Genomic DNA, 26,254 nt, shown 5'->3' with positions numbered 1-26,254 from the left:
CATATCTTGCGTTTAGGACCTTGTAGTTGGATTTTTATATTTCAGTTTTAAACTGAGAAATAAAATGGTTTTTTCAGGTCCTTTAATGGGCGGGTGAAGCTATTGCCTGCAAGTAAAACAGGGCGCGAGATCTTGTTGCTGTCCGTCGGCATTAAAAGTGTCGGCCCAGACAAAAATTCTGACAGTATATTTTGTTAAGAAACGTTACAGCTTTCATTTGGTACATGGCTGATATTCGGCCAATACTTGGTATGAGTCCTGGAGTCGTTTTAATATAATGCACGTTTTTGAAATATGTATATTTTTTGACCTTATTTAATTTAAAGAATACTATTAATAAATAATATTTATTTAGTTAAATACAAAGCGTCATATCTTGCGTTTAGGACCTTGTAGTTGGATTTTTATATTTCAGTTTTAATCGAAGAAATAAAATGGTTTTTTCAGGGCCTGTAATGGGCGGGTAAATCTATTGCCTACAAGGAAAACTGGGCGCGCGATCTTGTTGCTGTCCGTCGGCATTAAAAGTGTCGGCCCAGACAAAAATTATGATTAGTATATTTTGTTAAGAAATGTTACAGGTTTTATTTGGTACATGGCTGATATTCGGCCAATACTTGGTATGAGTCCTGGAGTCGTTTTTATAAAATGCAAGTTTTTGAAATATGTACCTTTTTTGACCTTATATAATTTAAAGAATACTATTAAATAATACAATTTTTTTAGTTAAATACAAACCGTCATAACTTGCGTTTAAGACCTTGTAGTTGTATTTTTATATTTCAGTTTTTAACGGAGAAATAAAATGGTTTTTTCAGGTCCTGTAATGGGCGGGTGAAGCTATTGCCTGCAAGGAAAACAGGGCGCGCGATCTTGTTGCTGTCCGTCGGCATTAAAAGTGTCGGCCCAGACAAAAATTCTGAAAAGTATAATGTGTTAAGAAATGTTACAGCTTTCATTTGGTACATGCCTGATGTTCGGCCAATACTTGGTATGAGTCCTGGAGTCGTTTTTATAAAATGCAAGTTTTTGAAATATGTACCTTCTTTGACCTTAAATAATTTAAAGAATACTATTAATAAATAATATTTATTTAGTTAAATACAAAGCGTCATATATTGCGTTTAGGACCTTTTAGTTGGATTTTTATATTTCAGTTTTAAACGGAGAAATAAAATGTTTTTTTCAGGGCCTGTAATGGGCGGGTAAATCTATTGGCTGCAAGGAAAACTGGGCGCGCGATCTTGTTGCTGTCCGTCGGCATTAAATGTGTTGGCCCAGAAAAAAATTCTGAAATGTATATTTTGTTAAGAAATGTTACAGCTTTCATTTGGTTCATGGCTGATGTTCGGCCAATACTTGGTATGAGTCCTGGAGTCGTTTTTATAAAATGCAAGTTTTTGAAATATGTACCTTTTTTTGACCTTATATAATTTAAAGAATACTATTAAATAATACAATTTTTTTAGTTAAATACAAACCGTCATATCTTGCGTTTAAGACCTTGTAGTTGTATTTTTATATTTCAGTTTTAAACGGAGAAATAAAATGGTTTTTTCAGGGCCTGTAATGGGCGGGTAAATCTATTGGCTGCAAGGAAAACTGGGCGCGCGATCTTGTTGCTGACCGTCGGCATTAAATGTGTCGGCCCAGAATAAAATTCTGAAAAGTCTATTTTGTTAAGAAATGTTACAGCTTTCATTTGGTACATGACTGATGTTCGGCCAATACTTGGTATGAGTCCTGGAGTCGTTTTAATATAATGCACGTTTTTGAAATATGTATATTTTTTGACCTTATTTAATTTAAAGAATACTATTAATAAATACTATTTTTTTTAGTTAAATACAAAGCGTCATATCTTGCGTTTAGGACCTTGTAGTTGGATTTTTATACTTCAGGTTTAATCGAAGAAATAAAATGGTTTTTTCAGGGCCTGTAATGGGCGGGTAAATCTATTGCCTACAAGGAAAACTGGGCGCGCGATCTTGTTGCTGTCCGTCGGCATTAAAAGTGTCGGCCCAGACAAAAATTATGATTAGTATATTTTGTTAAGAAATGTTACAGTTTTCATTTGGTACATGGCTTATGTTCGGCCAATACTTGGTATGAGTCCTGGAGTCGTTTTTATAAAATGCAAGTTTTTTAAATATGTACCTTTTTTGACCTTATATAATTTATAGAATACTATTAATAAATATTCTTTTTTTTAGTTTAATACAAAGCGTCATATCTTGCGTTTAGGACCTTGTAGTTGGATTTTTATATTTCAGTTTTAAACTGAGAAATAAAATGGTTTTTTCAGGTCCTTTAATGGGCGGGTGAAGCTATTGCCTGCAAGTAAAACAGGGCGCGAGATCTTGTTGCTGTCCGTCGGCATTAAAAGTGTCGGCCCAGACAAAAATTCTGAAAAGTATATTTTGTTAAGAAATGTTACAGCTTTCATTTGGTACATGGCTGATGTTCGGCCAATACTTAGTATGAGTCCTGGAGTCGTTCTAATATAATGCAAGTTTTTGAAATATGTACTTTTTTTGAATTTAAATAATTTTAAGAATACTATTAATAAATACTATTTTTTTGTTAAACACAAAGCGTCATATCTTGGGTTTATGACTTTGTAGTTAGATTTATATATTTCAGTTTTAAATGGAGAAATAAAATGGTTTTTTTCAGGGCCTGTATTGGGCGGGTAAATCTATTGCCTGCAAGGAAAACTGGGCGCGCGATCCTGTTGCTGTCCGTCGGCATTAAAAGTGTCGGCCCAGACAAAAATTCTGAAAACTATTATTTGTTAAGAAATGTTACAGCTTTCATTTGGTACATGGCTGATATTCGGCCAATACTTGGTATGAGTCCTGGAGTTGTTATAATATAATACCATATTTTGAAATATATATCATATTTGACTTTTAAATAATTTTAACATTACGTATAAAAATTCACTTTTTTTTAATATTATTAACTAGCCTTACGTTTTGCCTTTATGACTTCGTAGTTGTATTTTGGCTTACATTTTGTCTATTTTATGTTTGGGTAAATGTTTTTGAAACGCGAAAACTGTCATGGCCGCAATGTATGTGTGCGTCTGTTGCTGTTGCTGTTCAAATGCATAATTTTGACTCCGGTGTCATTGGCCCCATATCCTACAATACATGTTGACAAAATGGTTGATTTGTGGCTGAAATTCTATTTATTGTTTTGGAAAAAGATTTGTCTTATTGACAGTTGTTTGCATTTGTTTACTTAGTATACGTTCAATGATTTTGGTTGTGTTGTTTAAACAGACAAATTGATCTTCTATTCTGAGGAAATTTCGCATTTTTCCGTGGCTTCGATTTAGTTATTTTGGCATTTTTCCACTGTTGAGGGAATTTCGTTGTACTCGAGGAAATTTTGTCCAAAATTACTAATAGGTGTTGTTTTGTAGTAAGTGTTAGGTGGATAATAGCTTCAATTTGGTTTTGTACCAGGTCCTGGGAGCTTTATTTTTAGGTAGTGTTGTTATTACCTTATCAAATTTTTTTAGTGATAAGTTTTTAATATTCCTTTCGGGTTCTTTTCTTTCGCTTGAACGATTGATTTTGAAGTATGTAAATGGTTTTTATCAATTAGTGTGAAGTTCGGTTCAGACTTTTTCTAGAAAATCTGCAGTAGAATACACTTTTTCTTGTCAGTAAACAATACCTCTTTCACCATAGATAATTGGTACAGTATGTTAAGTTTTAATTTTATTTTCGGCATCTCATTTAAGGTGCCTCTCTAGTAAATTTTTTTAGCACGTTCGACTACTGGCTACGTGTTGCAGCTAGTAGATGGGCGGAGTGAAATATGTTATCTTGCAAAGTGGTGAAGAAGTAGATAAATATGTAGTTGAGCGGTATTTGCGAAAAAAAATGTAAAAAATCCTTAAATACCTTTATTGTATGCTCTTTAACTTCCTCTTTTCATTAAAAGCGGCGGAGGTAAGAAATTCTAAATACTTTAGGAGATATCGAATTTTTAAGTTTCATCATATGTAGTTCAGCGGTAATTGCGAAAAAAAAAATGTTAAAAATCCGAAAATACCTTTATCATAAGCTCTTCAACTTCCGCTTTTCATTAAAAGTGGCGGAGATAAATTCCAAATACTTTAGGAGATATTGAATTTTTAAATATCATCACAATACCAGAGCATTCATGTGGCTTGACCATTGTTTCTTGTTTACGAGTATCTACTTTTTTTATTGGATAATGATGTCACGTGATAGTTCGTGATAGGCCAGAATTCAAATGAACCAATACGTGATTATTTAGTTCATTTATTGTTTAAAACAGTGTTTAATTACCGCCTCCAACTTAGGTGAGTTTTTAACGTTTCTAATTTTAAAGTCATATTTGTAATTTTGATATTTTTGCGCAAGTAATAAGTAACAAAAAAAATTTACGTGAGTTGTTACTGTTCATCCTTTGTTACGGGTTAGTTAGGTACGGTCAGTTACATTATAAATACTTTAAAACTACAGAACCATTGAAGTTAATATATTATTTTTAATGTACGCTTTGTTTCAAAGTATTTATAATGTAACTGACCTGACCTAATCGACCATTTTCATTAATTAGGCATTCACAAACACATGCCAGTAACAAAAATGGTGTCGGTCTAATGATTACAGAGGTCTTGTATAGCAAAATAAGAACGGCAATATCTCCTAAAGTACATATTTGTAATTTCTTATCTCCGCCGCTTTTAATGAAAAGAGGAAGTTGAAGAGCATATAATAAAGGTATTTTTTGATTTTTAAATTTTTTTTCCGCAAATACTGCTGAACTACATATGATGAAACTTAAAAATTCTATATCTCCTAAAGTATTTGGAATTTCTTACCTCTGCCACTTTTAATGAAAAGAGGAAGTTGAAGAGCATACAATAAAGGTATTTTTGGATTTTTAACATTTTTTTTTTCACAAATACCGCTGAACTACATATGATGAAACTTAAAAATTCCATATCTCCTAAAGTATTTGGAATTTCTTACCTCTGCCGCTTTTAATGAAAAGAGGAAGTTAAAGAGCATACAATAAAGGTATTTTCGGATTAAAATGCTTTTACACCATTTATATAGTTCAGACCTTCCACTACCTACATTATGAGGACTTAATTAGTGTATTTTCTATTTTAAATTAAAAGAAAATTCAAGACATGTTATGAAAACAAAAATTTTAATGTTATATGTGATTTTTGAGGAAATATGGTTAAACTATTTGAAATATTTCAGTTCTACAAATCTCAAAGTAAAGTGCATATCTTCCTCTTCAATTTGGTTGGTTATATGATCCAGATAGGTCTTATGACCATAGAGTAAGCATTCAAATTCTTCTTGGTACTCTTAAAAAAGTTTTTTTCACAATGTCTTATCACTAAATTATTTTAACTAAAGGGACAAAAGTTGTTTACACAAAATATAACTTTACTGTTTTGTAAAATATATAATTTATGTTGACAAAATAGAGCACAAACTAATTGTTTCGAAATTTTTTGAGGGTGTGATAGTTTTTGAAACAGTGATCAGGGTGAAGTCCAGGTTGTCGTGGACACGTTTCACAAAAGAATACTGTCTCTCTTCTTCCTCCCTTCGCTTTTCTGTTGGAGCACACTGCACAGTCTTTGTGCTTTCTTCCCTCTAGCTTTCCTATCACATGAAGCTTACCATCTAAATGTTTCTCTTGATCACTAGTCGATGGTCTTCCACGTTTTCGAGATTGATTGCGTACGTTACCAACAAGACCTTCAATAACATGTTTCCTGAATGTTTTGTGTAGCAAAACAGGCATGTTTTGTTTAGTTTGGTACATGTTATACAATTGAAAACTATTTACAAGTGAGACTTCTAAAATCCAAAAATAAAGTTTGCTCCACCACTTCAAACTTTTTTTCACAAAACCATAACTGGTGCAATAATTATCTGCTCGGTCAACAGCTCCCATGTGTGCTGTGTAGTCTATTACTACCTGTGGCTTAGGAATCTCTTCATTTTGGTTTTTTGTAGTTCTCTGTACCATCATCACATTAGAATTGTGACATGTACTCAACATAGTTATATATCGTTTATCATGCCAAGCTAGCACCATTATTTTATCATCTTTTCTGTAGGCTTTCACATCATGTACTTTGAGTTTTAGGTTTTTATTCCTAATTTGAATTGGAAGTCCCTTCCTATTTTGCAGTACAGTTCCTGTCAGATAAATACCCTTTTTCAAAAGCTCATTTGCAAGGTCAACACCTGTATAAAATCTATCTCTATAGAGGAAGTACCCCACTTTGTGTAATGTTTTGAACCATTGCTATCAATTCCAAAATTATACGAGAAGTGAAAGTAAGATCGGGTCGTAATAAGGCATTTAGTTACAGAACCATAATATGGTATCAGAACTAAAATGTAACCATTCAGTGAATCTGCTATTACATAAATCCGAAGACCCCACTCAGTTGGTTTTTGTGGGTTATACATTTTGAAAACAACCCTGCCCTTGAAATTTACAGTAGATTCATCTGCTGCTAAATGTTGACTTGGACTATAGTATTCTAAAAATTTACTGCCAGTATATTCAACAGTGTTTTTCACTTTGCTGAGCCTAGACATTATTGGCCTACATTCTCTTTTTGCAGCATCGGGAGGAGACACGGAGACACATGTAATGCCCAAAAAATTTGCCAAAAACGTTTCCGGGTGAAAATATCTTTGAAAAATCCAGATGAATCCAACTAATCCTCTGAAAAAAGTCTTGCAGAGATGTTTTTGTTTTTCGTCCCATATTCAACAAAACTCTGTGGAAAGCCATAATTTCTTCCAGAGATACATCTGTCCACCCCCACCAAATTGAATGTTGCTTCAGTGGCATAATCTTAGAAATTTTTTTGTTTTGCATAGGCATTTGTTTTTGCTGCAATTTGCTGGAAAAGACTAACACTGAAAAAAGTTGAAAAAACTGTACAGCATTAGTTGGTTTATCATGTAAAGGTGGCCTATAACCTGTATCGTTTGAGTCAAATGGAAGACAATCAAAATCGCGGTCAGTTTCGGTGCACTCCTTCCAATCATCACAAACAATGTCTTGTACCTCACTCTCACTATCACTGTTTTCATTGCTGGAAACCACATTACTATCATCAGATAAAAAGAAATCAGAATCTTCATTATAATCTTCTAAATCACTACCAAACCCTTGAAAATCACTTTCGCGGCTTGTTGACATTGTTGCAACCAGGAGTGTTTTCATAGACATAGCTATACAGTGGTGCACCTAGGAAACAAAATATGAAATAAATTTCATAGACGTATGAACTAAAATACATATAGTAACCTTTGCCTGAGACCTTTACTAACAACATAGAGAAATATGGTTGTGTTCCAAAACATCCATAGAACATTCTAATGTCATTTAGATGTCTGGAGAACCAGGCTCGACAAAGGATTGGAACAGGAAATAAAAGATGGAGAACCTGGCTCGACATAGGAGTGCAAAGAGTTAATTCTGTTTTAACATTTTTGAATTCACATAATACGTAATCAATAGATTTACATTCATTTCAAACATTTATGGCACCATAAAATGACGAGGTAGCTCGGGTTTTCAAATCACAAATCACAAAAGTCTCCAACATTTTATTTTCAAAATAATATCTAGGCGATGAAAGGTTTTCCACACAGTTACGCGTACATTTACATAAATCTTCCATACCGCAACTATAATCACTTTTTACTAATAGATTGTATTCTAAAACTAGAAATAAAAACATTGAAAATGAAGCATTAATACTCATACACATATAAATTTATTTTGAAATTGCAAAATATCTTTTGAATTTGCAATCACTAAACTACAAACAAATATTTAACCTATTTCCTAAAGAAATTGTGCAAGTCAAACTCACTTCCCAATTCTGTAAATCACAATCTAACTTTGGGGAAAAAAATTGGTGTTCGCACCGACATATTGTGAGCTCTGTATTCTACAGGGTGGGCAAAAAGTTCCATTACCCCCCTACTAACATGTTAAATGGTGAATATGTTGGACCAATACACAGTACCACCAATACATACACACCAGTTTTGTCTTTAACTGTCCACAACATCTGTTTGCATCCCGTCATTCTCCGAACACAAAATAATTTGGCGCCACGTTCTGTGTGACATTTTGCGCAGCATCGCTGGAGTAACCCTTTGAAATGCCTGCCTCACGGCCTCCTTCAAGTCATCAACATTTGCATACCGCTGCTCAGCAACAATGTCTTTGATGAACCCCCAGAGTGAATTGTCACATGTTGTGAGGTCGGGGCTACGGGGTGGCCAGACAAGTGGAGCTGGTAATGCAGGTGATCCACGGCCGATCCAGCATTCTGGAAACACCTCATTAAGATATTCACGCACTGAAATGGCATAATGGGGAGGCGCACCATCTTGTTGAAACCAGCGTTCCTCTCTGATACCTTTGTCATCCAACAGGGGTATGAACCAGGTTCGTAACATCTGAAGGTAATGATGTTGGTTTACAGTTCCTTCAAAGAAATATAGACCGTAAATCTGTTTGCTATCCAATGCAGCCCATATCATTACATGGGGAGGGTTACTCTCCACCTCTTGATAAAAATACAGGTTCTTTTTTGACCAAAAGACGACATTCCGTGAATGGGAACTCCGGTATATGGCACATTCGTCGCTAAATATCACTTTGCCACGTTTTGGTATTGTGTCAAAAACCTGCAGCGGTGCATCACATACATCCTTCCGTCGGCGTAAATCGTCTGACAATTCCTGCACACACGTTGGCAGGGTTCTTACAATCTGGACTGTCAGGGAAAGTCAGGGAAAAATAAATGTGTCAGGGAAAGTCAGTGAGATAGCTATAAAGTTAGTGAAATGAAGTGGAAAGTAAAATTTCGAAAAATAACTCTGAAAGAAATATATCTAATCAAAAAACATCATAGGTCTGGCTATTAGCTATGTACATACATCATCTCTAGTTGCAATAAATTCTGTTCCGCTCACTGTATCTTTTGAAGGTTACTGCAGTCTTCTGCATGCAGTAGTGAATGAAGATGTGAAAGTAGTAAAGAAGTTCACTAACTCGGCTTGTATGTCTTAAGTTTTGAGATATATTAAGTATTATGCTGTATTTACCATTTGTAGTGTTTTGCCAACACACTTACTAGTTTGTTTCAAAATACAGTGGAACCCCTGAATTACACTTTTCAAGGGGAAAACTGAAAAAGGTGTAATTCGGAGGAAAGTGTAATTGAGGGGAAAGTAAAATTTTACTCAAAATATTCAATTTTTGCTTAACTGTTAACAGCGTTTCTTTCACGACCACTCGCCATTGCACGAATATCGCGAAAAGTAATCATAAACGTGAATAAATTATGTGTACAACGTGTCAATAAAGCACGAAAATTTACGTCAAGGTAAACAAAAACAAAGCCCAAAATCACTGGTACCAAACAAACAGAGTGGCGTGCAGTATCTGTTGCCAACTTTTGCCAAGGAGTGAGAAACTGTATTTGCTATGCAGACGTGTTCCATGGTGCTTTGAAAACTGGCACTGAATCTGTTGGATGGGACATTAGTACCTTGTTGCTACACTTATATTTTCTTTTCCATGATTCTCCAGCTCGACGAGCATTATTTACAGAGCTGACGGGATGCACAATATTTCCTTTGAAGTTCTGTAATGTACGTTGGCTAGACAATGCCAAGTGCCTTAAAAGAGCGTTAGAGATATGGGATCATGTTGCAAAATTTGTTAATGTAGCCAAGCTTCCGAAGACAAAAGTTGCAAAAACCTTGATTGAAGCCGTTCGTGATCCATTTGTAAAGTGTAAATTGGCATTCTGCAAGACAATTGCAGATGATTGTGAGCCCTTTCTTAAGAAGTTTCAAACTTCAAAACCCATGAGTCCATTTATTTTTGAAGCAGTGCAAAAACTTCTGAGAGAAATTATGAACCGCTGTGTAAAGCCTGACGTGATGAAGTGTACTAGCACAAATCTGCTCTCTGTTGATGTAAAAAAATCAGACAATTTGATCCTAAGCAATAAAGTTGATGTTGGATTTGCAGCAAAATGCTTTCTTGCAGAAGTATCAACCTCTGTAACGGAAAGAGAAAAGCTTGAGTTTATGCATGAATGTTGGGGTATGTTGACAGCCATGACTGCCAAACTTCAAGAAAGATGTCCTTTGAAGTACAAAGCAGTTAGAGGATTGTCTTCTCTAGATCCCTCGATTATTCAACACTCACCTTCGCTTGGTCAGAAAAGGTTTTCTTTTCTTTTAGATGAGCTACTTGCTTCAAACAAAATATATGATGAAGTTGCAGAAAAGGCTAAAAAAGAATACTGTAACTTGTGTGATATGAAGAAAACTGTACTTAGTGAAATGTTTCAAGAATACTGCAAAAATAATGAGGAGGCAAGACTCGATAGTACCTATGGAAACTTCATGAGAGGAAGTGAAGTGTACAAAAACCTGTGGGAAGTTATTAATCTATGTCTTGTGCTCTCCCATGGTAATGCAACTGTGGAAGGGGGTTTTTCAATTAATAAGTCACTATTAATTGAAAACATGCTAGAAAAGACAGTGATAGCACAACGCCATATTCAAGATGAAGTGCAACAGGCAGGAGGGATTGAGAATGTGAAAATAGATAAAAGGATGTTAGATTATGTGAAAAGTGCTCAAAAACGATATCAAGATTATTTGGAACTTAGAAAACAGAAAACAAGTGAGGAAACAACAAGAAAGGGAGAAAAGAGATTGTTAGAAAAACAAGTGAAAGAGTTAGTAGAAGAAAGAAAAAAATTTATGAAGGAAATAGAAGAAAAAAAGGAAGCAATGGAAAGGGAATTAAAAGAACTTAAAAAAAAAAGAGCTTTGCTGTAACTAGTATTTCAAATTTTTTGAATTTATTTGTTACATGTTAACATTTAGTTTAGTAATTGAATTACATATTTATTGAATCACAGTGTTTTGAATTTTTTAATATTCATGTCAAAAATGGAAGTTTTAGTAAAGTTTGTGTCTGCTTTCTGATATTTATATTTAAGGTGTGGTACAGTTAGCTGAAGGAAAGGAGGAGGCCAATATAATTAGGGCACTGTTAAAACATCAATATTTTTTGTAAAACTGAATTTTTTTTTCTTCGTAATTGGTCAGGGAAGTTTCAATGAATGGTCAGGGAAAAGTCAGGGAAATAAATGTGACTCAGGCTGTAGGAACCCTGGTTGGGTGATACGGGCGTAACTTTAAGTCATCTTTCATATGCTTTCGCAAAGTGGACCGGGGCACACCCAGTTCTGCTGACCTTTTCCGTGTTGACTTCATTGGTGACCTTTCCACAGATGCTGCAACGTCTCTGCATTGTTCTTCTCGTGTTGATGGCCGACCACTTCTGGGTTTATCCCTAACACTACCGGTAGCAAAGAGTTTTTTCTCCCACCGCAGAAGTGTTTGTATTGGAGGTGGCTCACGTCCGAATCGCAACTGGAGGTTCGTACTCACTTGTAACGATTGTCCAGTTCTTGGCCTTTCATGAACCCAGACACTTGCAATTACGCGCTCTTCAATGCTGTAATCACTGGTATCCGCCATGTTTTCACACCTGAAACAGACAAGAATACAGTGTACGTATGTAACAGTCCACAGTAGTGCTCATGTGCTACGTTACATCTTTATATATATATTTCTTGTGTGCGTGTGTATGTCACTGAACTCCTCCTAGACGGCTGGACCGATTTTGATGAAATTTTTTGTGTGAGTTCACGGGAATTTATAGATGGTTTGGATTCACTATTGGATATTTTATCTCGATTCTGAGTTAAGAAAAAACTAAAAAAACATGCTTTAAAAGCAAAAAAACTAAGCATTGTTGATAATTAGCCTCCATGGCAACGGGCTTTTGCATTGTTGTTGCCTTCTGCGTAACCATGGGAAAGGTTTTTGGTAACGGCAGTGGCGTGCCCAAGAGGAGGGGTATGTATAATGAGAAGATACAAAATGTCCAGCGTAGAAATACTTACCGCCATATCCATATCTCACAAAAAGTACATTTGGGCAGGACAATGTCTGTCGGGTCCACTAGAAAGATATATAGAGATATATATGTAGAAAGATATATAGAGAGATAGAGATATAAATAGAAAGATAGAGAGAGTTATAGAGATATACATAGAGAGATAGAAAATTAGAGAGATAAAGAGAGATGCTTAGTATACGTTTAAAAAATTACAAAAAAAATTTGATTGAGGCATTGCAACGCATGCCGGGCATTATCTAGTCATATATATATATATATATATATATATATATATATATATATATATATGACTAGATAATGCCCGGCATGCGTTGCAATGCCTCAATCAAATTGTGTGTGTATATATATATACACACACACACACACACACACATACACACACATACACACACATACACACACACACACTAGCTATGATACCCGGCTTCGCTCGGGAGTTGATATGAGATTACGTGGTAGTTGAAATAAAAAAATAAACTATGACGTTAAAAGTAAAAAAAAATAATTGAAAACATTTTCTCATTATTTACACTACTTGTTTATAAACAACATTTTTCATTTTATTGTCCGGTGTGTGTGCGTGTGTGTGTGTATGTATATATATATATATGTATGTATATATATATATATATATATATGTATATATATATAAAGTTTTTGAATTTCCTACTCTTGAGCAAGCTACATATAGCTGACCGTGAGAGAAGCAGGATTCTTTGAGGTTTTGATGCCACAATATTTTAATGTTTGCCCTTGCGCTTTGTTAATTGTAAAACTAAAGGCTAATTTAATTGGAAACTGCAATCTTTTAAATTGAAATGGCAATTCAGAAGAGATCAGTGGTATTCTAGGTATAAATACTGTGTGTACTTTGTTCTTTCCAGAAATTTCAGCTTTAATGATATTATTCGATAGCTGTTTTACAATCATCCTTGTTCCATTACATAGTTTTGGGAGGTTGAGATTTCTGAGTAGTATGATTGGAGATCCAATTTTCAGACGAAGGCAGTGTAATGGCATTCCTGGTACTTGTAAAGAGTTTAGAAATTCCGTAGGGAAGTTGACACTTTCTTCAATGGATACCATCGTGTCGATCAATTTATATATTTTCTCTTGACCAGGTATTTTCTTTAGAATATTAAAATTAATATCGTCAACAATATTATTTTTAGTGGCCAAAATTGCTCTTTGAAATAACCACTCTATGTTGGTATAGTTCTGAATAATATTTGGATAAATTTTGTCGATTAGTTCGTTTTCAGTAGTGGCTATGTTACAGAAATCACTATTCAGTTCAATGAGGCCGGTCGTTTGGTCAGTAGGATATGTACCTTCGCCTATTCGTAAAAGTATTTTAGCAAAATGTGCTGTTGTTTCATCTTTTGATAATTCAACTCTCATGTTTTTTGTTAATTGCAGTATTTGTACTTGTGGCCAGAGATGTGACTTTTTTAAGCATGCATTGATCTCGTCTGCTGGTGTTGACTTGGGAATAACTGGAAGTATTTGTCGAAAATCTCCTGAGAGTATGAGTAGAGCTCCTCCCATTATTTCAGAGTTTTTTTTCACAATTCTTGTAATGTTCTGTCCATGGCTTCTAGTGATTTTTTATGGGCAGAAGATGACCCCGTCCAGATTTTCCTGAGATTTTACATACCGGGAATTGTTGTTCGGCTATATTCAACGGTAGTTGTAAGGCAGAATGGGCAGTTCGTCCTCCTTCCATAAGTGTGGCTGCAATGCCGGATGATGCTAGTGCCAGTGCGATGTGTTTTTTTAGCACGTATTTCCGCCAGTATTAGATTTATTAGAAACGTTTTACCGGTGCCTCCTGGTGCGTCCAAGTAAATAATTCCACCAGTGTTGTTATTTATCCGGTTCAAATACTCGACAACAGATGGCGCCACTACACTTAATTTCCAAGTTGAAGGGTTGGAAAAGCCCTTATATCTTTAAAAACACGCCCTTTAGGTTAAAACGGCAACTTTCTTGTTCGAGGGGGGATAAAGGGCTATCACACTATATAAGTCCCTTTATCGTGCCGGGACTCCTTTTTAAGTTTTATCGGCACACACATTTTATCAACTTAATTTTATTATATATAATGATATATATATATATTTTGTGTCCGGCTTTCAGGGAAAAGGGGGGGGGGGGGGTAACGGGACTTTGTGCCCACCCTGTAGGTCTCAGATCGTATTTATTTTGTTACACAATTTAATTTACGGATACAGCATCTTACAATTTTCTAAAATGACTTGAATTTTGGATGAATATTTGAACACAAATGATTTGGAATCCTGTTCCGAGCTATTTACAGAGACTATTTAGCTCTTGCAAAAGCGGAGAACAGACTTCAGGCTTATTTAGTCACGTTAAAGTCCACCTAAGTTCACATATGATCCATGGAGTTTGGGTGGTATGGACGAACTCAGTGTGCACTGACTGTTGTTCCCAAGGTGTCAGTGCAATGTAAAGCTGAAATTAATTTTTAACTTACATTATTTGGTGCAGTATTAGGCTGCCAAGGTAGTTTCAAAAGATGGCTGCATTGATGTTTCATGAGAACAACTTTTTTGACTTAAAAAAAAATCTCCAGCAAACCCCTAAATAAACCTCTTCTATTGCTGGATTTTTACACAAATCATCAAAACTATTTTGGTTTCTTCACTAGCTGGTCTGGTATCATGTGGAAAATTGTATGCTTTATGTATTAATTTATGACATTCAACTCGGTGTAGAAACGTTAGTCAAACATCTTTTAAAAAAATTATAAGTTTATGTACAATAGTGCATAAGCAAGGTAGAATACACTGGTTTAGTTTAACATCCAGATCTGGATAAAGTTTCTTTTTTTTTTTTTGCCCACAGAAGTTTAGATTTTTTAATTCATTTGGTTAAGGTTCTTTAAAAAAAGTATTGTGTCATTGACGTACTATTTTCTAAAAAGATGAATAGCGCTTTATAAATCACTTACAGAAATATTTGAACACCAACTTTTAAAATGATGGTTTTAAATGTGATAAAATCAAATTTAACTATTGCAACACGCCAACTGGAAATAATACATGACAGGCAATGATTTATGATTTTTTTTTGTTGTTCATAACCACTCTTACACACGAGCAAATTTCAATAGACATAAAACTAAGGATTGCTGCATAACAATTGAAATGTGTGTATGACACTAAAATAATTTAAATATAAAATAAAATCTTAAATGTTTACTCATTAGGTATTTTGTATACTTAAAACAACGTGAACTATGTTTTCATGGCAATGAAGCCACACTAGTTTGCATGGAGGAAGTGCACATGCATTCACTTTTAACTACTGAGCATTGGTGATCACAGAAAGACAAAATGAATGAATGGCCAGGGTTCATACACGTCCTGGAAAACCTGGAATTTCAAAAAACTGTTTCCAGTACTGGAAATGTCCTGGAATTCGCAAATAATTGTAAATTGTCATGGAAATATTATCGGTATCCTTGAAATTTTATTTAGCACACACTGTGTTACAGTAAAACACTTGATTAAATAACTTAAGTTTCCTTTAACTGAAGTAAATTCTCCGTCCGTGCAGCATGTATTGTAAACAAACATAAATTCATAGATAATATGTCGTGATGTAGACGTTCATCTATAAAGTAAAAAGGCGTAATACACGAACTTGCACTTTGAAGCTGTTTTTTTTCATTTCGGTATTTTCATCAATGTGATTATTTTTGTGGATTCCCAAAGTTAATGATCAAAATTAATGTGAACATTATAATATATTAATACAGAGATACTAGTAAAACATTTTTAAAGCCATTAAAATGAGGAAATTATTATTTACTTATAGGCAGATCTGTACATAATTCTAACTTTTATATTAATTTATCAGTAATACTCTTAGCAAAAAAAAATCACAGTTTCATTCTTGTCACAAATCATAAAAATATATGTACAGCTGCCAAGCTTTCAAGTTGATATTTTCCTTTGGGTGGAGGATGTTGTTTCAGAACGGGCTATTGCTATTTGGCCACAAGTTACAGCATTTGTCAATTCTTACAAAGGTAAACTCTGCTCTGTGTACCAAGTCTTTTCAGACTGTTCAGAAGGCTACTAAAGATCCACTGATGGTTGCCAAATTGTCTTTCTTTTCCTTTATTGGAAGTCAGATACAACCATACCGCTCAAGTGCTACCAGACTGATTCTCCCATGATTCCTTTCCAAGCTTCTGACACAATAGAATTGTTGTATGGACTAATGTCATTATTCATAAAAAAGGAAATTTTGGATAAGGCAAACAATGATGTAGATTTGTGTGCACTTGATCCTAATAGCTAGGATAACACAGTGTTTATGAAGAGTATCGAAGCTGGTTTTGCAACAAGAAAACAACTGATTATGTGTGTTGCACAAAAGAAAGTCACAGACAAGAATGTTTTAGTGTTCAAATCTGAATGTCTACAGTTATTGAAAGTATTGGTTAAAAGAATTCAAGATAAAAATCCATTGAAATATCCTGTAGTGAGATTTTCCAGGTGTCTTGACCCTAGAACTCTACTATGCAATGAAACTGAAACCACTGAAACATTTTGAAACAGATTGAAAATATAAAACTGGTCAGTACAGATGTGTGTGATGCAACTTTACTACAGTTCAAGTTGTTCCACAGAGAAGTGTCACCAGATCCTTCACAGTTTACAAACTTTGATAGAAATACTCAAAGGTTAGATTCTTTTTTTTGTAAATATTTCCTGGACAACAAACAGTATGCAGATTTATGGAAAGTATTTAAACTTATTTTGACTCTGTCTCATGGCCAAGCATCTGTAGAACGTGTTGATTCAATGAATAAAGTAGCTTATTCAATGGCATTACTTGCTGAGAAAAGAAATGATTTCACTCTTCTTTCAAAGTCCAACGCATACAGGAAAAAATCATGTGAATCGGCAGCCAAAGTCGCAAAGTTAAGTGAAGAGATTGAAAAACTGTCTAAAAAGTGTTAAAAAAGGTAATAATTGTTTTGTTGTAGTTTAGAATCGTGGAAAAATATTTAAAAACAGCATTTTTATTATTATAAGTGTTTATCTTTGAATTAAGTGCTTGCCATTTTATCAATTACAACATAGTATCAAAAAACAATTGTTATGCTTGAAAATCTGTGAAATGTCCTGGAATTGTCCTTGAAATTTTTTTTCCAATTTGTGTATGAACCCTGACGGCATTCATAACATTACATTTATATTATTTATTACATGAAGTTAATGTAATACAAATCACATGACATTTTTTTTTTAAATAACACACACCATTACAATAATATTAGTGCATGAAAATCATGTAATTATTAAATGATGAATTAAAAATCATCAATAATCACAATGCAGGTGGACAGCAGCAAGACACAATTTTGATTAATTAAACAACTTTGTGCAAAATCTGGTAAAACCTTGCATGAGCAAAGTATGCAGATTTTGATGATTATTTTTCGTTAAAATATAAAATCTCGGCTGGCAATGAATTTAAGAGTTGTTTAGCTTAATAGAACATGAAAGATATTCACCTCCAGGTATTAAAGATAGCAAATTTAAACTAAATTTTGAAAGAGGGGTTCAGTGCATCTGAACATGTTGACATTTCTGATAATACATAGACTGTGTCTCGTACTGAGCTATTCTAGCTGGAGATCCTCCATGTAGTTGACCCTCAGCATCGGGACGTCTTGCTGGGCCTGGACCCTTGGATTCGGGATGTCGAACTCTGGACCCTCGGTGTTGATTCCTCTTCCCGACCACGAGTCCCACTCGCACAGCTATTACACCTGTCTACTCCCGTCACTTCTCTCCTGCTGGAGCTTGCTCGCAGTTCTACTGCCCTAACTAGCCTGTCATCATAAACGTGTCCTACGTGCTCGCCTATGAAAACACATCCATTTTTTAAGAAGCCTTGAAATTTTTCTTTGGCAGTGACTCATTGGCCATAAATCGAAGGAAAAAAAAAATTGTTATGTAAATTACAAGCAAAATATTCTACATTGTGATGAAATTAAATTTGCTGTTGTTGTACACAGAGAATAATCAAAGTGAAATAAAATATACAGATCAATCTAAAATACACTTATTGATAGCTATGCTCAAATAAACAGTATAATTTATGTTGTGTATGTCATGTTACACTAAATGTTCTTAATGACAAGAACTGAAAAATAATAGCAATTACTTATTCTCTTTTTTTCACCAATAGTCACACAGAAAAAACAAATTAAGGTTTACATTGAATAAATGTTTTTTTTTCCCATAAAATTATGCAACAGTACTAAAATAACATTGTACAAAATTAGTCTTTGCTTATAAGAATTAAGGTCTCTTTACTCACACCAGTGCTGTGACCAGCCCGTGAATCCACCGGCCATGATGTCAGTGCTGTTTAGTCACAATGATCAGTGTTTCACGCGGCGTGTAGCAGTAATTGAGATGGCTACATGCTCGGAGGATGACCTCTTAGCTATTGTTGTGATTTTGGATGAAGAAGAAGAGGAAGTGGAAGTGAAAAAACAGATGTGGGTCCATCAGGCATGGCAAAATAGAGGAAGAGAAGGGGAATTTGCTACTTTGTACAGTCAATTGACAGACGATGGAGCAAAGTTTTATGAATATTTTAGAATGTCAGAAAATACTTTCAACTTACTGTTGAAGAAAATGGAAGATTATCTGCAAAAGCGGGACAATCACTGGAGGAAAGCCATCACAGCAAGAGAAGGGCTCGCAGTATGCCTGAGGTAAGCTGGTATATGACTAACACATATAAATAACAGTAAGATGTGACAGGTTTAGTAGAATCAAATATCTGAAATCAGTATTCGTCCACCATCATTAATTACAACTATACCCAGTAGCGGCCTGTATTAAAGAGGTAAACAGGTGCACGTGCACACCCAGTTATCTACAGAACCTTTATTTATTTTGTAGAGTTAAAAGTTCCTTTTTATCTACTTTTACCAGTGGCAGTTATCAGAGTTACACTTGTCGCTTTGTTTGCATCTGTCACGGACGTCTGTTTTTATTTTTTCGATTGCGGCGATACGGCAATGCTGTAGTGTTCACATTGGATCTGTGCATGAAACGCGGTGCCTGCATGCCTGCCTCGGTCCTTTTGCGCATGCGCACGAAGGAATTACGTCACCTCCTACGGGACATTTAACACTTGACGAGTGCACGACTCTGGTGTGCTCGTGATTGTCCTGGCGTTTCGTTGCTCATTGTTGGAGTTCCAAATTTCAGCACGCACAGCAGCACTGATTGGAGAAGTAAGTCATAACCAATGAAACAGCCCAGTAGATGCCAGTATTGTCCACTCCAATACCATCACCCCTAACCAAACAAACTTTTCGTTTTCAGTTTTTTACGTCCAGCGAAAACAAGTAGTTGCGTGTGGTTCAATGCGAGCGTAAATATCTTTAAATAATAAGTGTGTCCGTGTGCGTTTGTAAAATATTTTTCTGTGCCTTACGCAGGACAACATTTTTCTGAGGCATGTTATAAAGTTTCCCTTTGTTGTAAGACTTTAACTGTGAAAATGTGACTGCGTTATTTGGCGTGTACAGCAAACTTGTACCTACGATTTTTAATAATCGCCATAATGAATTCTGTACAAACAATTTTAGCGAACAGAAAACTTACGTACGAGGAAAAGTTAACAATTAAAAATTTAGGTCCTGATCAGCCTCATTTAAGGCTTCGACACACAGAACGTATTAAAACGCGGTGCTCGGGCAATGCGTGTTCTCCTCGGCGTTCAGCGATATGGCCACGTCACACACACAGCGTTATCTGAGCGGGCGATCCAGTATTGTGTGTGTTTCCACAGTAGGTAGCTGAATTGAAAGCAATGAGTAGTTCTGATGAAGAGGAAGTTCTGCTTCTTCTAGCCTTAATTGAGAGTAGTGAAAGGAGTAGACGGAGTTGGGTGCACCCAATTAATAAAAAGAGAGAAGAACTTTGTGAATACCACCGTCTGTGGTCGGAGCTGTGTTCACATGAAGATCGGTTTTTTGTATATTTCCGCATGTCAAGACAAAGTTTCAAGGATCTGCATGATCTACTGCAGCCGAATATTGAGAAGATCACCACGAACCTGAGGAGACCTGTTGAAACTAGGGAAAGACTAGCCGTATGTTTGAGTTAAGTTTATCAGAGATTCATGCTTGCATTTTTACAAAAGTATTTATTTCAATAAGTCTGGGTCACTGTAAATATAAATGTAATATATGTGACTCTCATTGTTATAAACCTCGTACGAACAAAGTAATACAAAACATAATTGAAAAACATTGAGCTATGTACGATTTGAACTTAAACACACATGTAAAACAAAACAAACGTAATAGATAATATAGGTATTGAAACTATAACAACTAATCTGATTACAATTATACTCACAATTTTCATATAAATGACGTGCGCTTTCATACGAATCATTGGTTGATGAGCCCATTGGACCCATGTTATGATAAACCGGGGTTGGGGATGTAATATGTCCTGAGGGAGATGGTGAATGATCGTAGAGCATAAGTGAATATGATGTGGATATCCCAGGTGAGTGCATTGGTGTACCAAGTTCTTTAATTTCCATTTTTGCGAAGAGAGTAGCAAGTTCCATCTTCATCAGTGCTTGTGTCGCTGGCTGGAATTTTCTGAACGTGTCAGCATAACTGAAAAACAAGTGATCTATGCCATCAAACTCGCGTCTTGTAGGTTTACTTTGCAAATATTGAAGGGTCTTGTCCACGGGCGTGTTTGGGGGTGTATCATGTTGGGCCTCGAGTCCAACTTTCTTTATTTTTGCTAGAGGCAGGGGTGGCATTGGCATTTGTGTAAAGGGTGGAAGTATTTCTGCTTCATGTTCCTCAGCTTCATTTTGAGGTTCGGTTGTTTCATTGTCGAGAAATGTGGATTCTTCAATTCCCTCACTTGGTATATTGCTGTCAGTGGTACGGGTTCGAAGGGTATCATCCAAAAATTGCATTTGTTTACTCCATTGCCACTTTTGATACTTTTTGGCTTGCCCTGTTACACCTTTTACGCTTTTCTTGTACCTCATATAATTGTCTTGTAAACTTTTCCATTTTGTCTTGGCTGCATCACCTAAAAATAAAAAATAAATAAAATAAATTATTGCTATTAGAAATTATACTAATTGTAAGTTATTAATATTTATATATAATTTTATATAAATTCAAAATTAAAACGTAATAAACATTTCATATTTATTCTTTATGTTTCAGGTATTTGGCTACTGGCAACAGTTACCAGACCATCGCTTTTTCTTTTCGCCTGGGACGTTTAACTGTTTCCAACATAGTGAGAGACGTTTGTCGGGAAATATGGAACGTTTTGCAGCCAATATATATGCCCCCTCCCACTACACAGACTTGGAAAGAAGCTGCGGAAGGTTTTTCAGCACTATGGGGTTTTCTGAACTGTGTTGGAAGCAAAGATGGGAAACACATCAAATTAAAATACCCCAATAACAGCGGATCTGAATATTACTGCTACAAAGATTTTTTTTTCTCTCGGCCTTCTGGCAGTGGTGGACCATTCTACAAGTTCATAGTAGTTGACATCGGAAGTTATGGACGACATAGCGACAGTGTTATATTTGAGAATTCCGCTCTCTACCGGCAGTACATTGATGGAAACACTATTCTCCCTCCAAAGCCATTACCTGGCACAAATACTCCTATGCCTCATGTCATCGTCAGCGACGAAGGCTTCGCACTTCAAACGTACCTTATGAGGCCGTATCCTAAAGTTGGAATGATCAATCCTAAAAAAAAAATGTTTCAATTCACAGCTCAGTCGAGCCCGTCGTGTCGTGGAAAATGCGTTCGGTATATTGGCCATGAAATGGCGTGTAGTTTTGAGACCAATAGAAACAGGTGTCTCAATTGCAGATTGCGTAGTTAAAGCTGCTACCTGTTTGCATAACTACATTATAATGAAGAATAATGTTCAAGTAGAATATTCAGCGAATGATCTAACCCTTTAAAGGTCAGGGGAAGAAAATTGTTTTTGTACTCAGTTGTTTGGTGGTTTCCTGAGCTGACCACCCTTCTTTGTCTCCGTAACGCAAAATATATTTTTTATTTTTTTTCCCTAAATTTATTTGTTTTATTTTGTAGCTGACATATTTCTGAAAGTCTGTTAGCCATTTAAAATATTATCTACTACTCAAATGTAAGATATGCAACTATTAAGGGTGGTTACCCCTGATAACCACCATTCATTTAGTAATATAAACAGCAGCTTACACTGAAGTGATGTCGAAATGTTTGGTGGTTACTCCTGGTAACCACCAAATATTTTTGATTTTAAAAATATTTTATTTGACTCTAAAATTAAAAAATGTGTTTTTTTGTGGTTATTACATTGCCTGATGGATTTACAAACAATTTTTCAACTCTATTTATTTTTAATTATGTAGGCCTACAGTATTAATTTCACAACAGATCCTAAATACATTATTGTTATGAATACAGTGCAAGTAAAACGGAACTAAAATGTGCAATTTAAAATATGGGTTTTACAGCAAATAATTTTACACCAAATAACTGACAAAATATCAAAAAATTCTTAATCTACAATTGCAACAAGGATTAAAATGTAATACATATATATTGATCAATGTAACTATGACAGTTCTGTAAATATGTAATGTACAAAGATTAGCACTTTTCAAGTTGAGGGCTTACTCATTTTCTCATGAAATAGTTCAAAGCAGGGTATTTTACAGAGAGCCACATCACAAATTTTACATGAAAGACTGCTTCTGACAGGTTTACTTTTTGTACTGCAGTTGGCACATCTTCTTGAGGTTCCTTTTACAGACAAATGACCTTCTGTCTGCGGAACAAATACTGTTGGACGTAAAGAAAAATTTTTTTTCGTTACGACCACTCTTTGCTTTTTCTGCTTCCTATTGCAAAAATCAGCAATTAATTCATCAGCAAGTCTGCTTCGAAACAGGAGATGGCTAATGGGTTTCTTTTGTTGTCGCTTCATTTCTAATTTGTATAGTACAAAAGAATTTACTATGGCTGCATCAATAAGATAATAAAACACTTTAACCCACCACCTCCGAGACTTCAATTGAATACTATAATATGACATATACTGGTCAAACATGTCGATCCCTCCCATGTATTTGTTGTATGTTGAAACCGATATTGGACTTTGATGTCTTCCTTTGTACCAGATTTGTTTTTACGTTTTATGGTGCATGTTTCAGCTGGATCATCCATTGAACTCAAGACACAAACAGCCCTCGTGCCTCTATCCTTCCATTTCACAATTCTCATTTCTTTTGTTGAAACAAAATCATGTTCTCCAAGCTGCAAATTTTGTCTTTTTTCAAAAGATCTTTGGGAAAATGTTTCTTTGTCTGTAACATGGTACTACAACAAAAAATTCCTTTCATCAAAAGCTTTTTACCTAATCTAAAACTAGAAAAAAAAATCTATAAAAAAAGACAATAACCAAGAGATTCGAATCCACGCACCAATCCTCCTAAAGGTCCCTCGCAAACTGTAGTTTTTCCTGCATTAAATTCGAATCCTAACATGTAACCTGTTACAGCACAGCAGATTACCCATATTTTGAAACCTATTTTAATTGGTTTCATTGGCATGTATTGCTTGAAAGAGGACCAACCTTTGAAAGCAATCATGCTCTCATCAATAGACAAATATCTAGTAGGGTCAAACATTTTTCTAAAAACTTCATTAAAGTGGTCCAGAAAAGGTCGCACTTAATATAATTTGTCAAAATTTGGACTGTTTCTTTCCGGCATTTTACTATTGTCATTGTGGTGTAGCATACGCAAAATTAACAGAAATCTTTTCTGTGGCATTATTTTCGAAATCCTTTCATTACCGAAATTTAGGTTCGATGACCAATACAAACGTAGTGATGGCAACTGATTGAATCCCATTATCACTAATATGCCAATTAAAGCATTGATTTCGGAAACTTGACATTTCTAAGCACTGACCTTTCTGTTGACTGTACAAAACAGTTTGTTGTACAATCATTTCCGCAACTTTTATGTTAAAAAACAAGAAAAAATTGGAAGAAAAACTGTTTGTGTTTATATTTACTTTAGCTCCAACATGCTGGTCAAATTTTGTTTGTTCGTAATGAGATTTTATTTTATGGCTCTCAAAAGCTTTTCCTCATTTTGGTACAAAATCATCTTCCTCACCTTCATTTTTATTTTCATGGAGTATATTCTCTTCTGGATTTTCATCCGAAAAAACTCCTTCCTCTGCTGGATCATCACATTCAAAATTATTTGCAGGATCTTCAGCATATGTAGAAGCTGCTGCATCTAAGTAAGTTGCATTACTTGTGGAAAGATCTACACTCAAAACATCTGAAGAATTCTGCCAAAGTGTACTTCCTCTGCAATCAAGCACAAACATATTTATAGAGCCTGTAAATAATGTAGATATAAATATTTAAAAATATTACAATTGTAGAAATGGTATACCTTCTTGGTCGCTTTTCTGCTGGCTCCGTAGATGCAGTAACTTGCAACATGTCATCTGCATCACTATCTCCACCTTCTTCAGAATTACATGCCTGGTCGTCATCCAACAGATCAAACCTTCTGAGGACTTCGTTGAAATCAAGACCTTCCAACTCAGACAGTGGGACAGTTATTGACTTTATTTTTCTGTGAAGTAATAATTTACTTCTACCAAGCATACATTTAGCCTTATGAATTTCTTATGGTACGTAAGGCTAAATATAACATATATATATTATTTCACAGTAAGTATCATTTTAATTTATTTTATTCAAAGTAGTACATCTACATTTTATTTCTAGTAATGAAAAAATGTCCTGAATAATTGAGCAAAACAAGGCACTGGTTTACTCTCAACATCTAAGCCAGAAACTAATATACTGCATATTAGTTATTAAGATATAATATATGATATTGAAATATTCAAATAAATGCATTACATATCAAAAAATATTTGTACAAATACTGATAACCCTTAATTACATGATTTTTTATTTTCTTGTAAAAATTTTTTTTTAGTTTCTTTTGAACATTTAAAGTACTAAAAAAATATAGGAAAAAATATTAATAAAATATTTATGAATAATAATTGATTAAATTTAATTGTTGCACATCTGCTACATCATGTAGGATTGGTCACAATAATCAGATATGAAAAAAAAGTGAATTTGTGAAAAAATTGTATTTATTCTGTTGAATAAAATATATAAACAATTGAGAGAAAATACATTTGTAAAATAATTAAATCTCATTAAAAATCAATTTTCTACAATTTACAGAATTTTATGACAGCAGAAAACACATTTTTTAAAAACTTAGAAAGTATATGACAGTTGTCGAAATGTTGCTTGCCTTATTGTGATTTTGAAAACATATAAACATATCTGTGTCTATTTACACAATTCTATCAACTGATAATTAGTCACATAACAAAATTTGTCTTCTAAAAACAAATAAAACAAAATTTTTATGTTTTGTTTAGATTACTGGTTGAAATTATACAAACATTTATACTCTTTTGAAAATTTATAAATGTATATTACAGTTGTCAAAAAGTTACATACCATCTTGTGGTTTTGGAAAAATATCAAAGTAACTAATTTGTGTCTAGTTCTGGTTGTTATTGAAAAAATTCTTTAGCAGCAGCTAACAAATAATTACTTCAAAAACAAAGTTACAAAATTCTAAAATATCACTTTTTATCTGGTTTTTAGGTTACTTGTGGAAGCTTCTGTAGCAGTTTTTATCTTTGTTGAAACAAAGAAAAACTGCACATTTTGCACACGAAACAAAAGTGAATCCATTGCATCCAGGGTGTTTACATCGGTTGTGCTTCTGGTTCCAAGTAGGCCAATGATCTGTTGAATCCTGTCTTAGATCCTTTGGAGGAACAACAGTTCTAGGACACTTCTTCTTTCTGCTTTCAAGTTGCTGTTGTATTTCAGCACTTGGCCTCCCTCTTTTTTGCCCATTCTTTCCCATAGAACAAAGACACTGTGCAACTTCAATCCTAAACTGCTTCTGACTTAGAACATTTGAGCTCGGATCTTTTAAAAGTGTCACTTCCTTGTACAGTATCCAAGCATTGATGACTGCAAGGTCAACT

The 26,254-nt window shown here is 34.7% G+C and overlaps 1 protein-coding gene across 2 annotated transcripts; it reads left to right on the top strand.

Moving 5' to 3' along the window:
* Positions 1-3,009: 3,009 nt before the first annotated feature.
* Positions 3,010-25,122, top strand: LOC134527499 (uncharacterized). Of its 2 annotated transcripts, none has more exons than XR_010074204.1 (2): positions 3,010-11,522; positions 21,347-25,122. XR_010074204.1 is itself a non-coding variant. In XM_063360224.1 (2 exons), exons 1-2 carry the CDS (start codon positions 18,474-18,476, stop codon positions 22,026-22,028), a joined length of 1,050 nt encoding a protein of 349 aa, XP_063216294.1. In that variant the 5' UTR covers positions 14,264-18,473; the 3' UTR covers positions 22,029-25,122. The 2 variants fall into 2 exon arrangements, 1 of the variants encoding a protein (XP_063216294.1); XM_063360224.1 differs by lacking the exon at positions 3,010-11,522 and adding an exon at positions 14,264-18,841.
* Positions 25,123-26,254: the final 1,132 nt, after the last annotated feature.

This window comes from Bacillus rossius, chromosome 1, assembly GCF_032445375.1.
Source record: "Bacillus rossius redtenbacheri isolate Brsri chromosome 1, Brsri_v3, whole genome shotgun sequence".
NCBI classification, from domain to species: domain Eukaryota; kingdom Metazoa; phylum Arthropoda; class Insecta; order Phasmatodea; family Bacillidae; genus Bacillus; species Bacillus rossius.
Note: the sequence above shows the minus strand (reverse complement) of the source record. Positions and strands in the feature narration are given on the sequence as shown.